The following is a 16,472-nucleotide window of genomic DNA, read 5'->3' on the forward strand; positions in this document are numbered from 1 at the left end:
GATTTTAACATTGTAATTGTTTTTGATCTCTATGTCATAAAATGGTATCTAAGCATTGCCTGTGTGTGTGTGTGTGTGTGTGTGTGTGTGTGTGTGTGTGTGGGTGGGTGTGCATGAGCGTCGCATCCAGGCGGGTAGCAAGTGCCACAGTTCAGAGTCTGGTTCCCTCCACCACCCTTATTGCCTCCATATTTTGGATGCTTGTCACCTGGTGCCTGTGGTTCCTGCCAGATATCCTTTATGTGTATATATGTGCTCTAGGTTCCATTTAAAGTATATTAAATTGATATCAATTGACATTTGTTTTTAAATATTTGCGTGAATTTATTTAAAATCAAAAACTGGAATTTCTCATTTTATATGAGTGTTCAGACCCTTTATTTCTAGTACTTTGTAGGCAGCATCTTTGGCAACAATTCCAGCTTTGAGTCTTCTTGGCTAAGTCTTGGCTAAGCTTTGCACAACTGGATTTAGGTAGTTCCTCTCATTCTTCCTGGCAGCTCCGCTTAAGCTCAGTCAGATTGGACGAGGAACTGGCATCTTCAGATCTCCCCACAGATGTTCTGTGGGGTTCAAGTCTGGGCTTTGGCTGGGCTGCTCAAGCATGTACAGAGACTTGTCCAGAAGCCACTCCAGCATTGTCTTAGCTCTATGCTTTGGGCCTTGGTTGTGCTGAAAGCTGAACTGTTGTCCCAGTCTGAGGTTGTGTGCACTCTGGAGCAGGTGTGCACTCTGATCCTGCGATCACCATGCTCCACCTCGGGATGGTATCAGCCAGTTGGTGAGCAATATCTGATTTTTTGCCAGATATAGTGCTTGGAGTTCAACCCAAAGAGTTCAATTTTTATGTCAACAGAGAATCATTTTCCTCTTGCTCTCAAAGTCCTTTACTTGCCTTCCACATGTCTTTTACTCAGGAGTGGATTCCGTCTAGCGACTTTACCATAAAGACCAGATTGATTAAGTATTTCTGAGATGATTGTCCTTCCGTCAGTTTTTCTCATCTCTGAAGAGGACTTCTGTAGAGGACTATATGCCATTGAGTTCATGGTCACCTCCCTGACCAAGGCCTATTCTGGAAGTCTACAGAGAGGGTCGTGGCTTGGATTTTGGGCTGCTTTCCTTTTTTGGAGGAAAAAAACTCAAGTCCCAGTGGAGAAAATATGTACAGGACCAATGCCTCAGGGTGAACTGCAGTTTATACTTACATATACTTTCTGAAAGAGCCCCACCTTAAGTTCTTTTGTGCCTGAGACTGTCTGCAAACATTTAGACAAGGAAATATACATAGACCCTGGTGTTGCAGGAGCCCTAGTTTGACACAGCTGGTGAACACACTGGGTGCTATACCTAACCCATGTGCAGTCTCTGCTGCCTTTTTTTCTAGCAGTGACTGAACTTATGCAGTCATTATGGTCAACTGGCTTGGGTCATGCCGGACAGCGCTTAGTAGCCAATTATCTGATGTTATTAACCTTCAATGCTTAATTGCAGAAGAATAAATCAGCCCAGTGTCAGCCATGTATTTTGAAAAACCCACTGCCTAAACTATCCAGTGTTTTATAGTGGTCAGCAGCAACGTGCGTTCACAGTTCAGTCAGTCTTTGTCCTGACTTGAACACTCCATTGAGTTCTGGTCCACTGCCACAGTACCAATTTGGTGTGTTGTATTCTGCATCACTCCTTCTTTCTGTTGTTGCGGTCTTTAAAACTCACTTCTTGGGAAATAATATAAGCGTGGGTAAATGCTCCCACCAGCAGCCTGATATCGTTTAGGTTTCATTTGTGTTTCATTCAAAGAGAGATCATCATCTAGTCCCTCCTGTACCTGTGTTCCAAAAGGCTGCTTTGGCATCAGTGGCAGGTGGTGTAAAGTGTTTTTACCAGCTTCTGGCAATGACATTTGAGCCAGCGAAATCTGCCTTCTCATTTGGGTTTACAGACCCAGTGATCTCCCATGACTCACTGGTATGGCTCACTGTTATGGCTCCCTGTTATGGCTCCTATAGCTTGGAGCACTACTTGTAAAAGCCGATCTGTCATGGGCATTATCTTACTTGCAAATGTATCGTACACTTTGGAAACCAGTGTGTCTACTTATTTATACTTGGGTTATACGCAGTGTGGATTTGATCGCAAGGTCATTGGTCCCTCTACTGGCATCAGTCCTGTGGTTTCCACATGCTACTGCAACCATTATGCATGCTCTTATACCAGGTCAGAGATTCCCTCCTTTACCAGCTCTTTAATGAAACTGTTACTTAGGGCACTTTCACACCTATTAGTCTGCTCCAAATCAGAGCAAAATATGATATTTTTGGTTCGTGTGGTATTTGGTTTGTTTTCTCAATGCACAAGAAACAAAACAAAAAAGTTTGTCAGAAGTGCATGTAGGGAGGATATTGCATGCGTAAACATCCTTCAATCATTGGTCATGAATATGGTAATGGAAAAATGGAAAAATGTAAACAAATCTTTGCCAGGTGCACATAGAAATCACAGAAATCATCTGAGAACACTAAATAATTATACAAATAACTAGTTTAAAACATTTTGTATAACACAAACAAAAGTGTTATGGACAAATTTAAGTTTGAGGTGTTTGGATCACAGAGAAGAACATTCATTAGGTGCAGAACAAATGAAAAGATGCTGGGGGAGTGCTTGACACCATCTGTGAAGCATGGAGGAGAAAATGTGATGGTCTGGCTGTACAGGGTAAAAGGAATCTTGAACAAGGAAGGTTATCACTTAATTTTGCAATGCCGTGCCTTTACCATCTGGACGGCACTTGATTGGAGCCAATCCTACAGCAGGACAACGACCCAAAGTACTGCTCCAAATTATGCAAAACCTATTTAGGGAAGAAGCAGTCTGCTTCTTGGCCAGCGCAATCACTCAACCTAATTGAGCTGTTGTGGGAGCAGCTTAACCGGATGGTACAAAATAAGTGCCCATCAAGCCAATCCAACTTGTGGGAAGTGCTTCAGGAAGCATGGAGTGAAATTTTTGCAGATTACCTCAACAAACTGACAGCTAGAATGCCCAAGCTCTGCAAGGCTGTAATAGCTATAAATGGAGGATTTTGAGGCAATAAATTTTTTATTTCAAGCGAAGTACTTATTTCTAACCTTGTCAATGTCTTGAATTTTCATGCAAAAGCATGAATTTTAATGTAAAAAATGTGAAATTTAGAGTGCTTCCAATCTTTTGAATGTTAGTGTATATCGACACCACACTACTATTACGAACTTGTTCATTTCACTAGGTTTTTTTTTTTTTTTCAGTCCTGCTTTGGAAAAAAAAACAAAACACCAAAACAAATACAATTCATGTGTAACTGACCACATGAAACTAATTTGTGAAAATATATTAAGTACTATGTAAAAAAAACTTAGGCACATGTACAGAAATGATGCCTTCAGAATTAATAAAATTAAATATTTTCTACATAAAAACACCTACTATAAAGAGTAGTAAACAGAAATAAACCAAATAAAAGTCAATATTTGACATGAGAACCCTTTGCCTGTTAAAAAAAAGTATTGTAATCTCAGGTACATCTCATACAGTTTTATGTGAACACTGGCTAGTCATTTTTTCTAAGCATCTTGGAGAATCTGCCACACTTCTTCTGGAGACTTTGACTGTCACACTGTGCTACAGTTTGACCCGGACCAAGACCACTTCTCTCATATGGTCTCGGACCGGTTATTTCGGTCTGCACCTGAGTACAATTAAAGTGGCCAGTTAGTGTATGTAGATATGTAGGTGGATAGAATAAGTGGATATTTCTGTGTGTATTGAGACTTAACACCAGAGGTCACATGGTCCCAGTACTGCAGTGCAGATGATGTTTCCCCTGACAGTTTTGGCTCTGCTGTATTATTACCTGCGCACCTGCAGAACCGATCCCGGGGTTATCAGGGTGACCGAGGAGGAGAAGAAGAAGGTAAGCATATGACAATATTGCAGCCTTTAAAACAAGGGAGCACTACATCATGCTCTTGCCTCAGTTGAAAATGTGTGTGTATATGCCGAATGGTGGCAAATATAGATTCATCGGGCACAGGTGGTATAAATAGAGGCACTGTAAAAACAATAAAGAATGGATAAACATACACTATATACTATAAATAGTATTGGTACAGTACATAGAAAAAGGTGTGCAGAGTTTGTACAAATCAGTCTAGGGTTAGTAAAAACATTTTTAGACCCCCCTTATAGATTTTCATCTGCAATGTTTGCTTTTCATCTTCATTTCTGTTTTTGCTGAAGACAAATGAACGATGAGTCTGATATTTGTTTGGTTACATATTCTGGATTTTTAGGGATCCAATGCATGATGTGCAAAGTGCTGTTGTTTTTGTTGGGATTTCTAGTTTGTTTGTTTGTTTATTTCTTTATTTAGTTAGTTAGTTATTTGCTGCTAAAGTGAATCGTGCAGCCTAAACCATAAAGCATATCAACATCAAACTTTATACATAGGTGCAGTACCTCAGCAGCTACTCAGAAAAATAAAAATGACCAAATTGCCAGCACTATTGATGGCACTATAGCACAAGCCTTCACATTTTGGCCCATATCTCAAAACCTGTAAAGCTTATATTAAAATCCCCCCCTTATTCCTTGGCAAATTTTTGGATGTGGTCATACACAAGGGGTGGAGCTAAGGTCAGATAACTGTTACTCAAGAACCTTGATAATTGTTACTCAAGAAGATTGAGATACAATTGGGTACACTGCATTTATGTGCTAATCTTTAAGTGAAGTTTTGATGACGGCGTCATTATGTGAAAAAAAAATTTTTTTCTAGTTCATATAGCCATGCCCAGTTAAATTTATAATAAACTGAATAATATACAAAACGTTTGCTAACTAGTCATAGGTATTTTCACCTATCATCAAGCAACTAGTGTCAAACTACTCGTAAAACTAGAATTATTAACTGACTGTTGTCAATACCATTTCCTCCATTTAATTAAAAGTAAAACACAGCTGAGAAGTACCAATAAAATCCATTTGCAGTTTTGTTTTGCATAACGTTAATGGACTATGGATTTAAAAAATACAGCTGTGATTGAAAATTTGTGAACACTTTAGAATTTTCTATATATCTGCTTAAATATGACCTAAAACATCGTCAGATTTTCACACAAGTCCTAAAAGTAGACCTAAAAGAGAACCCAGTTAAACAAGTGAGACAAAAATATTATACTTGATGATCCAATATTACATATATGGGAATCTCTAGGATTATCAGTTAATTTGAAGGTAAAATTATAGTCAGGTGTTTTCAATCAATGGGTTGACAATCAGGTGTGAGTGAGCACTGTTTTATGTAAAGAACAGGGATCTATCAAAGTCTGATCTTCACAACATGTTTGTGGAAGTGTATCTTGGTATGAACAAAGTAGATTTCTGAAGACCTTCGAAAAAGAGTTGTTGATGCTCATCAGAGTGGAAAAGGTTAAAAAACCATCTCTAAAGAGTTTAGACTCCACCAATTCACAGTCAGACAGATTGTGTACAAATGGAGGAAACTCAAGACCATTGTTATCCTCACCAGGAGTGGTCGACCCACAAAGATCACTCCCAGAGCAAGACATGTAATAGTCCGCGAGGTCTCAGAGGAACCCAGGGTAACTTCTAAGCAACTAAAGGCCTCTCTCACATTGGCAAAATTTAATGTTCATGAGTCCACCATCAGGAGAACACTGAACAACAATAGTGTGCATGGCAGGACTGCAAGGAGAAAGCCACTGCTCTCCACTGCTCTCTTTAGCAAACTGTCTGCAGTTTGCTAAAGATCATATGGGCAAGACAGAAGGCTATTGAAAAAAATGTTTTGTGGATGGATGAGACCAAAATAGAACTTTTTGGTTTAAATTAGAAGTGTTATATTTGGAGAAAGGAAAACACTGCATTCCAGCATAAGAATCTTATCCCATTTGTGAAACATGGTGGTGGTAGTATCATGGTTTGGGCCAGTTTTGACTATCTAGGATGGCTTGCCATCACTAGCTACGTTTACATGGACACTAATAATCCGATCGTAATTGGACTAGAAGCACAATCAGATCTAAAAAGTCACATGTAAACACGTCAATCGGAATGAATTGGCCAAAACCGATTAAAATTTCATTCGGATCGTAAGGGGTGGTTTAAACCTTTTCTAATCCGATGGAGAGGACGTATAAACACTTCATCGGATTGAAAATGAAACCAGATAGTTCTGCGCATGTGCAATGACGTACAAATCACGTAATGACGTGTGACGCACGGCTGTCAGCGGTATTGGGGCTCTGACCGTAGCCACCAGGTGCCATGTTCCCCTCCACCATTGAGCATAGTGTCATAAATGACTGTCGTGTCATCCTAAAATTCTCCTTCCACTCCTCGTCTGTGAAGTGGTGCAAGACGACGTTTTCCCACCAGTCCTTGCTTCGGACCCTCATCCACAGACGCCTTGTTCTGGGCTCGGGAAGGGGCATTTTAATTGCTTGATAAATACACGCAGTACCGCACAAAACATCACGCGCTCGCGTCTTCTAATTAGCAGCTGAAACAGGCAAATGTTAAGTCTGCTTTTTAAAACAAAAAAAGAAGCAATGGCAAGAGAGTGGCTGCTAGTATCTGCGTGTTGGAACGGCTGGAAACGTGTAATCGTGCACTGTGCGCATGTCAGAAGATTCTGTCATGTAAACGCGCATATCAACCCGATTACTTTATTCAGCGTTCTTGTAAACATTGCGATCGGATTAATCAATCTGATTGATTTCATTCCGATTGAAACAAAAAGTGTCCATGTAAACGTGACTATTGATGGCACAATAAATTCTGAATTATTAGAGGAAAATGTCTCGACATCTGTTCATGAACAGAATCTCAAGAGATAGCAGCAAGACAACGGCCCTAAGCACATAAGACATTCTACCAAAGAAAGGTTAAAGAGGAATAAAGTTAATGTTTTGGAATGGTCAAGTCAAAGTCCTGACCTTCCAATAGAAGTGTTGTGGAAGGACCTGAAGCAAGCAGTTCATGTGAGGAAACCCACCAGCATCCCAGAAATGAAGTTGTTCTGTACTGAGCAATGGGCTAAAATTTCTCCAAGCCAGTGTGCAGGACTGATCAACAGTTACCGGAAACGTTTAGTTGCAGTTATTGCTGCGCACCAGATACTGAAAGCGAAGGTTCACACACTTTTGCCACTCACAGATATGTAATATTGGATCATTTTTGTTCCATTTGTCTCTTTATCTACTTTAAGGACTTGTGTGAAAATCTGATGTTTTATGTCATATTTATGCAGAAATATAGAAAATCCATCATATGCCATCAAATATTAAAAAGAGTACCTTCTTTTGATTCTATTCTCAATTCATACAAATTTATAAAGTGTTGAAAATGTCACACTAGTGTGTCATGCCAGTTTAGATGTATTTGCATCAATGGGCGGATGCCTATTACATTGATGCAAATGTAATATGGTCTATAGGTCAAAAGGATTTGTGTTACATTTTAATACATACAATGTCCCATATCACATTTCACATTTCAGATGTTCATTTATTAAAACAGTTAATGCAAAGCCACAATACTAGAACATTTAGCTGACTATCAGTCAGCTTTGTCATATATTAACTTTTTTGTGTCTGTGGTGCAGTATTACATTTTTGCAAAAATATTTTGTCATGTAGATCATTAGTGGAAATAGAATAATAATAAGACAAAGAAGAATTACCGTTATTATTATTTGTATTTTTGTTGTTTACTGTTGTTGCTAAAATTGACAAAACATGTACTTACTCATTTAGTGAAGAGTACAACAATACAAATACAATCTTGTACATTACAACATTATGCTGCACATGTAAGATTATAATTATGAAAACATTCAGTGTGCAATATAATATTGCAGCACAAGATGACTGTATGAGCCTATAAAGCTGAACAATTATGGTTGGACCCTGGTGATCACCATTTGTGGCTATATTTGAAAGTTGTTGCTACAAAATTTCACCATTAGACCTGCCTCTGGCTTCTGGTTCCTCAGTACATTAAATCACTGTCTAACTTGGCTGTGTTGTGTTCCTGTAGAATATTGTAGTCCTGGCAGAAGCAGGCTGCCTTGACCCCCGGATTTTCTGCACATCATGTATGGTGAGTTTCACACAGGCTGCTCTGGTTGCATTTTTTTGCATTGTGCTGCTGCCAGATGATTGGCTGATCGGCTGATCGGCTAATTCCATGAATGAGCAGGGGTGTTTATAATAAAGTGGATGTGAGTGTATATACCGTCAGGTCTATAAATGTTTGGACATTGACAAGGTTATTTGTTATTTTGGCTGTCTACCATGGTATGTCGGAGTTGAAATTAAATAAACACTAATCTGGTCTTCTTATTTTTGAGGCTTACCAATGGTTTAGCCTCTTGTGGTAAACCCTCTGTATTTACTCTGGTGAAGGCTTCTCTTGATTCTTGACTTGGATACAGATACACCTACTGCCTGGAGGGTGTTTTTGATCTGGCTGTTGTGAATGGGTTTTTCTTCACCAGGAAAAGAATTCTTCTTAAAAGAACTTTTATTTCCTTCACTGTTCAGTACTCACTTTGAGCTCTTATTTATTATTCACTTTCAACTCCAATATACTGTGGTAGACAGCTATAATAACAATAACTTTGTCAATGTCCAAATATTTATGGACCTGACTGTCTGACTGTAGTGTGTGTGTGTGTGTATGTTTTATTTATATATATTTATTTATATATATATATATAAATATATATATAAATAAAAATGTGTGTTGTATATGTACAGATGAGGAAGCCGATGAGAGCTCATCACTGCTTTTCCTGTAGCTCCTGTATCGCTAAGCAAGATCATCACTCTGTCTGGATCAACGGCTGTATAGGTGACCTGCCTCCCTCTTGCTTTTTTTTTTTTTTTTTCATTTTGTCAACCAAATGGAAGGTGCAAATGGCAGGTAAAACTGTTGCTCTGAGATGATACTGGCTCTCTTTTGCTTGCTAATACAAGTGAGATGACAATGTGTCTGGCCAGATAGCTTTCATTACTTAATTATTTAAATAGCTATGTTAGCAAGCTTACTCTTCACTATGTTTAAATGCTAATCTGTAATTGTATCCAAGTTAAGGAGGAAGCAAGCTATTAAAAGCAAATTTCTTGTGCACACATACGAAGAAGTGCATGGTGACTCACTTACAGATAACCTGTGATTAGACACAGAATGCAATGTCACAATAATTTTGGCAACTGAAATAAAAGTTTAATAGTAATCATGACTTTTGCCCATTCTTCCATACCCTCTCACTCATTTATGTTGTCTGACCATCTTTCCATTTACCCCCAGGTGCCAGGAATCATCAGTTCTTTGTCCTTTTTCTTATGACACTAAACCTCCTTTGCGGCTGGATGCTGTACAGCAGTGTTATGTGTAAGTCACTTTCTGTCATTAGCAGCAACACTAATGCTAATTATGACTTATTAAGCATCTCTATGTATTGTGTTTGTGTGTTTGTGTCTGTATGTCTGCATTTGCACACACAGACTGGTCGCGGAGGTGTGTTAGCAGGGTTTCAGATGGGGTATGGGAAACAATCATTGAACTGTTCACCTGCTCACCCTGGATCACATATATTTGCATCATCACCCTGTTCCACACAGCCTGGGCCTCAGTCACCCTCACACAGCAACTTTACCAGGTATGCACAGACACCCCAAGGCTAGGTACCATCTCTGTTCGTCAGCAGCTGGTGACAGTAAAACACACATTTTTTTTTTTTTAGCTCTCAGTACCTCTCAATTTCTTTTTAGAAAACAATAGAACAGAAACAAAAGTACCAACGTCTTTCTTTGTCTTTCATTTTGATAGATTGCATTTCTTGGACTGACGACTGCAGAAAGAGCGAGTTTGCTGCATGGACATAGGAAACTCCCTCACGCTTACTCTCTCAGGCAGAACCCATTCAAGTAATGACACTTCACTTACAAAGACAATTCCAGTAATCATTTAGTGATGCCTATATACTGTACAGACAAATAAAAGGACAAGCTGGTGACTGTTACTGTTACTGTGGGGTTGTGGAGGGGAGGACATTTTTGTGCCATTTTACTGGAATGACAATTCTTTAATTTTTCCTATACACTGAAGATATTTGGGTTTCAGATCATAAGATGGACATGAGATGATAGCTCAGAATTTCAGCTTTCATTTCCTGATATATACATGTAGATGTGTTAAACAACTTAGAACATGGCACCTTTGGTGGCAGACCACCCAGTTTTTTTGGTGAGCAAAAGTGTTGTAACAGATAGTCTTAGAGTAAATTAAAGTAAATAATACTTAATATTTGATTGCTTATCTCTTGCTTGCAATAACTGCATCAAGCTAGCGACCCACTGACATCACCAAACTGGTGCATTCTTCTTTTGTGATGCTTTTCTAGGCTTGTACCACAGCTTCTTTCAGTTGTTGTTTGTTTTGGGGGGGTTTATTCCTTCAGTCTCCTCTTCAGGAGGTAAAATGCTGCTCAACTGGGTTAAGGTCTGGTGATTGACTTGGCCAGTCTAAAACCTTGTGTAGGAATTTCGGCACTTTTTGTATGTGGTACCCCCCATTTTAAGGGACCAAATGTAATTGGCAAACTGACAATTTGTTTTATGATTTGCAAGCAAGTATTAAAATTGACAATCACGGCACTGTTTCCTGAGATTCCTGTTCTTGAATCTGTACAATATAGTCCATAATGTTGAGTGTTCAATATGTTCAGTGTTCAAACATTCAATATTATGGACTAATACTGAACGTAAAAACTTTGGATTTTAATTTAGTCAGTTCACACGTTGATTTTATTTGAGAGCAAGGATTCAAACTTAATTTGGTGGGCAGGTTTGAACCTTTATAAGGCCCATCCCATAGGTTGATAGTGTTCCAAATGACAGGGCATGAGGGCCCACTGCATGGTTTCAGAAGTATTGAAAATAATGTAAATTCTGTGTTATGGAATCTCAACCCAGTTATATTCAAAGGATTCAAAGGTTTTATTTGTCACATACACAGTGCAGAGTGGTTGACAATGGGACTGTGCACTAAGCTACTAAGCAAGTAAAAGAGTAATAGAGAGTAATAATAAGAAAAAAATATATACACTCACCATCCACTTTATTAGAAACACCTGTACACCAAAACTAGACAGTTGAAGACTGGAAAAAAGACCAGGTGAATTTTATTTTTTTTTCCTCCCCTTCTTCTTCTCCTTCTTCCCCTAATCTTCAACTGTCCAGTTTGGGTGAGCATTTGTCCATGATAGCCTCAGATTCCTGTTCTTGGCTGACAGGAGTGGAACCCAATGTGGTCTTCTTCTGTTGTAACCCACCCACCTCAAGGTTCGATGTTTTGTGCATGCTGAGATGCTTTTCTGCTCACCACGGTAAAGAGTGATTATATGAGTTACTATATCCTTCCTGACAGCTCGAACCAATCTGGCCATTTTCTGCCACAATCAAAGTCACAGAGATCACACTTTTTCTTCATTCTGATGTTTGATGTGAACATTACCTGAAACTCTTCACCTATATCTGCATGATTTTTTGCATTGTGCTGCTGCCACATGATTAGATATTAGATACATATTAGAATATGTAAGTGTACAGGTGTTCCTAATAAACTGGACAGTGAGTGTATATAGATGCAATAAAATATATGTAGACATAAGATAATAAACAAAATAAAATAGAGAAAAATGCTAAAGGAATGTAATAAATAAAGAATATAAAAAAGAATATGTTAAATATGATAGGGCAGTAACAGTGGGAGAGGAAGGATACCCTGCCATGTGTAACCTGTAGTTGTGAAGTGGTGTACAGTGAACCTAGCAGAGCCTAGTAGAGACTGGCAGACAGTCTAAAGTGCCAGTGCACTAAAGTGGCATGTGCAAAGTAGTTAGAGTCCGGGTTAGTTTGTAGTACAGGATCCTAATGGCCTGTGGATCAAAGCTTTTCCTGAGTCTTTCAGTGTGGGCCATGTGACTGCAGAGGCATTTGCCTGACCTCAGCAGTCTGAACAGTCCATGCCTGGAGTGGGAAGTGTCCTTGATGATTTTCAGGGTTCGCAGCCTAACCCGCTTGAAGTAGGTATACTGCAGGGAACCGTACCACTTAATGCAGGGTGTGGTGGTCATGAATGGGGCAGTTGCCATACCAGTTAATGATGTTACCTGTCAGGATACTCTGCACTGTGCAGATATAAAATCTTTAGAATTTGAGGTACTTGAAGCTGGTCACTCTTTCCACTAACCCTAACCCATGTTTTGCTTGTTTTACAAAATGCAGACTAAAGAAAAAGTCAGAAATAAATACAGAAAAAGTCTCAATGATGTTTCCTCTTCTTTCTTTCTCTCTCTGTGTGTCTGAAGCCGTGGCATGCTGAAGAACCTGGTGAACTTCTTCCAACTGCGCGGCTGCGGTTTGTGCAAGCCACTCGTGTTGGACTGGACTCAGGAGTTTCCCATGAGTTTAAACCGAGACCATCAAATGTTTAGCAGCCTAGACGCAGTCTGAGATCACACATATTACTGAGCATTCAGATTGATCATATTTGTATTGTGATGAAGGCCAGATAACTTACTGCACACCAGGCACATTTTACATAATCTGCCTTACTCTGTGATATATTTGACCAAAAATACATGTCTGTCAGGCAATATTTAACTGTACAGTGCCTTGCATTCATGCCCCCCTTGAACTTTTCCACATTTTGTAGTGTTGGATGTATTTGTGGTTTTATATCATGAGTCTACATAAAACAACCCATAATACTAAAGTGGCAGGAAGAATCAATATAGTTTACAATATTATTTACAAAGAAATTCATAAGAATTGTGATTGCATACATATTCAACCCCATTACTTTGAACCCCCCAAGTGCAAGCAGTTTCCCTCAGAATTCACATAATTACTTAAATGGCCATGCTCACTGGGAGGGAGGAATGACATTCTCTTTCTCCCCTTTCAGTCAGAGGCCCACTAGAACAGAGGGCCAATCCTGGGCATCTGTGAGCTCATGTATGCAGAACAGGGCAGATAGCGCTTTTCTCAGATTGCTGCATGAGTGGCAGCTCAAAAAGGTGCAGTGTCTCGGAGGAAGCATGTGTTAGCCTTTACCCTTACCGGTTGGTAGTTTTCTCATGATTGGTTGGAGCTTGTGGGCCAAGAGGAGGCTGTCCACCAAAACACAAAGTTTGGGTAAAGGGATAATTCAGAGAAGCACACCAATGGTAATGCTCAACATGATGCTACCACCATCATGCAGTGTGGGGATGGTTTTTCCAAGGTGTTGAGCAGTGTTGGGTCACCAAAGAGTGAATACTTATGCAATCACAACTTTTATATTATGCCAAATGTATTGATTTTTCCCCCACTTTAATGTGGTTGGCTATTTTGTGTAGATTCATGACAAATAATCCCAGTCAAGTCCATTTAAGTTCAAGGGTGTCAAAATACTTATGCAAGGCACTGTATATCACAGTACCTTTTGTCACGTTATTAACATAGATCTATAAATGTTCACTCTCATGCAATGAACAGAATTATGGACTTGCCTGCTCTGTGAAGGACATGTGCTGTCCTTAATGTAACTATCTAGGGAGCACCCATAGGACCCATAGCACCCATAGCCTACTCCCATATAATGTCCACTTTACTTTATGCAACGTGTTTAACAGTTATTTGTATATGCCCAATCTATGTACATCCAAAGTACACAAAACTGTATAAGGACAAATAGGAAGCTTAGAGATATATTAGCAAATATATTATATATTGATATATTTTGTTCTGAATTATTTTTTTAAACATAGTCATTTTTTGTAAAATAAGTGGGGAAAAAAAATAAGTGCGTGCTTTTATATTCTGTACTTTTTATGTGTCATGGGCATACAAGTTTCTCCTGATGAGTTATAAACTGAGATTTCTGAATAAAATTCCACTTTTGCCTTTTATTTTTCCTCATTTTATATAGGGTTGTTTCACAACCAGGGAAATGCATTATACTGCAGTGTATATTCTTGCAATAAAAGCATTTTTGTTGTTTCTTTGTGTAGTCATTCATTTCAAGTGGTGGAATAGCAGTTAAGCAAAAACTGCAAGAACAGAATAATAACTGATATGTCTATGAAAATAAAGTATATTCTATTATTAGTACTATTTAACATTATATTCCTATGTGTTTTGTAGAATTTGGTGCTTAGGCCTGTGTGTTAATGCAATGTTTGTCACTTTGGCCGAGCCCATGGAAATGTGATTAGTGGATCAATAGTAGGTGGCATTTTTCCATGTAGAGCCAAATTTAATGACAAATCTGAGTTAGATTAAATAGTTTTGACCAGTTTCCACAGTCACTCTCTAAATAACTTAATGACTAATGCTACGCTTTTACTAATTACACTAACTGATGATTCACTAATTTATAATTTATATATATAGTGACAGAATTCTCTTGATTCTCATAGTTTGTTGAAGGTATAAATTCACATGTTCCATTCAAACACACCATTAACTTGAAATAAATAAATAAATAAATAATACACGTTCATCTTGTGAAATTTAATGTGGAATGGCGACCACTAGCGGGCAGGGTAGGAAAAGTTTACTGGTTAATTAGCAATTTGCTACCTGTGTGCCGGCGTGTAAGGAATTCCGGAAAATGTTATAAACAGTTAGTTTGAAGCGCCTTTGGGAAAGGAATTTTATGCGTGCCGCGGCTGGTGCAAACTTTGGGTTTAATCTTCCCCAAGTTTACTGATTAGCCAGGATTTCGCTGCCAGGTTGCAGGCGCGCGTGCGGTTCCGGAAGCGGATATGATGATTTAGCTGAAGCGCCGCTGGGGAAGGGAACCTGAACCTGCACTGTTTCCCTCGCTGATTGAGCCTTGTGTTTTATTTCAAAGCGCTCACACATGGCTTTGTAAGGAACGCTGTTGATGGTAATCTGTTTTAAATGGTTTTATCTCAGTAGGGCCTTTCGCACCGCTTTAGTCCCAGAACTAAATTTACAGTACTAAAGTACTGGGCGATTTCGCGTGAACTATTTCCCAGTACCATTTACTCAATCATGCTGATGGTTGTGGCAGTAAATTCTAAGGAATGCCCCGACTTTTTCGTTCAATCTCTCCATTTGGCCATTGGCCTGGGGTGATACCTGAGGAGAGACTGAGATTAATGTTAAGTCTTTTGCAAATTGGAAAGACTGACTGGGTTGGTCCATCAGAGGGTGGGTCATTTCTTTAGAATTTGGAGATTGATTATGTGATCTGTTTGTGCATTCTTTTTTTTTAATGCACTTATGTTTTCTTTTTTTGGACTGTTTGTTTTCCTTCTTGTCCACATGTATCAAGAGCCTCAGATTTATCTGGCTGTATGCAAATATCATTGGGTTGTAAGCAACAATGTTATATATTACTAATGCCCCCCCCCCCCCCCCCCTTGGGGTGGGAGGGTTTTGTTGTTATACTGCATATAGAAAATAAATTAAAAAAAAAAAAATCCCACAGGTGGAGTGTAGGGAAGCAAAAAAAAAAAAAAAAAAAATGCTGATGTAGCGTATGCGGAAACATGATTGAGTGTTAATAGTCAAATTGCTAAATCAAAATGCTTCTAAATTTCATTTGGAAATATAAAATGCACTATATAAAAAAATCTGTCATTATGAATATGGAGGACTTAACTTCCTGGATTTCACAACACTAAACATTTCATTTAAGGTTAATTGGATTAAAACGTTGTTAAACAATCATCTGTCAATTTGAAATGTTGTGCCTATTGATATGTTTTCTAAGCTGGGTGGTTCTTATTACTTTGTGACTATATGATTGAAAAAAATCCTTTAAAAATTGTACAACTTTCATTAACAGGTGTTGTTTGCCTTGGCCCCTCATCTACAAGCAAAATTTCTCACCTGAATGATTGAATTGAGTTATATTAATACAATTTGTTTTCATACATCCAACATGATTTGATCATGTATATTTTCAAAACCCTGAATAAAATCAAACTCCACACTCTCACTCAATCTAAGGATCAAACCCAGGCCACAGGCATTTTTCCATAGCCACCTTACAACTGCTCTATTCTACAACCCTTGTTTTAATTGCATTAATTTAATTCTATATTTAAAACTATAACAGTTATAGTTCACATCTGTGCCAACGTCCTCACGAGATTTCATAATGTAATTGTAATGTTAATACTATGTGAATTGATCATGCTCAATCTACATAATTCAATCTCATAATTAGTCTTTTTTTCAGTGTAGATTTATCATAGACCATATTGAGTCACATTTTAGTCTAGATGATGTCGTTTAGCTTTAGTAGATATGACAAAAGCAAGAACAATCAATATTTTGTCATTTTTACTTAATTTAATTAATTAATTTAATTATTATTATGGC

At 38.5% G+C, this 16,472-nt stretch overlaps 1 protein-coding gene across 1 annotated transcript in view; it reads left to right on the forward strand.

The window, feature by feature from the left end:
• Positions 1-14,116, forward strand: part of zdhhc13 (zinc finger DHHC-type palmitoyltransferase 13) — a 33,793-nt gene extending 19,677 nt beyond the window's left edge. The window contains exons 10-17 of the mRNA XM_026947229.3: positions 131-231; positions 3,828-3,952; positions 8,101-8,163; positions 8,823-8,916; positions 9,376-9,459; positions 9,573-9,727; positions 9,898-9,995; positions 12,440-14,116. Coding sequence (XP_026803030.3) covers positions 131-231; positions 3,828-3,952; positions 8,101-8,163; positions 8,823-8,916; positions 9,376-9,459; positions 9,573-9,727; positions 9,898-9,995; positions 12,440-12,584 — 865 coding nt within the window. The 3' untranslated portion in view covers positions 12,585-14,116. The remainder of the gene's footprint in view (positions 1-130; positions 232-3,827; positions 3,953-8,100; positions 8,164-8,822; positions 8,917-9,375; positions 9,460-9,572; positions 9,728-9,897; positions 9,996-12,439) is intronic.
• The last annotated feature ends 2,356 nt before the right edge of the window (positions 14,117-16,472 follow it).

This window comes from Pangasianodon hypophthalmus, chromosome 11, assembly GCF_027358585.1.
Source record: "Pangasianodon hypophthalmus isolate fPanHyp1 chromosome 11, fPanHyp1.pri, whole genome shotgun sequence".
In the NCBI taxonomy this organism is placed as follows: Eukaryota; Metazoa; Chordata; class Actinopteri; order Siluriformes; family Pangasiidae; genus Pangasianodon; species Pangasianodon hypophthalmus.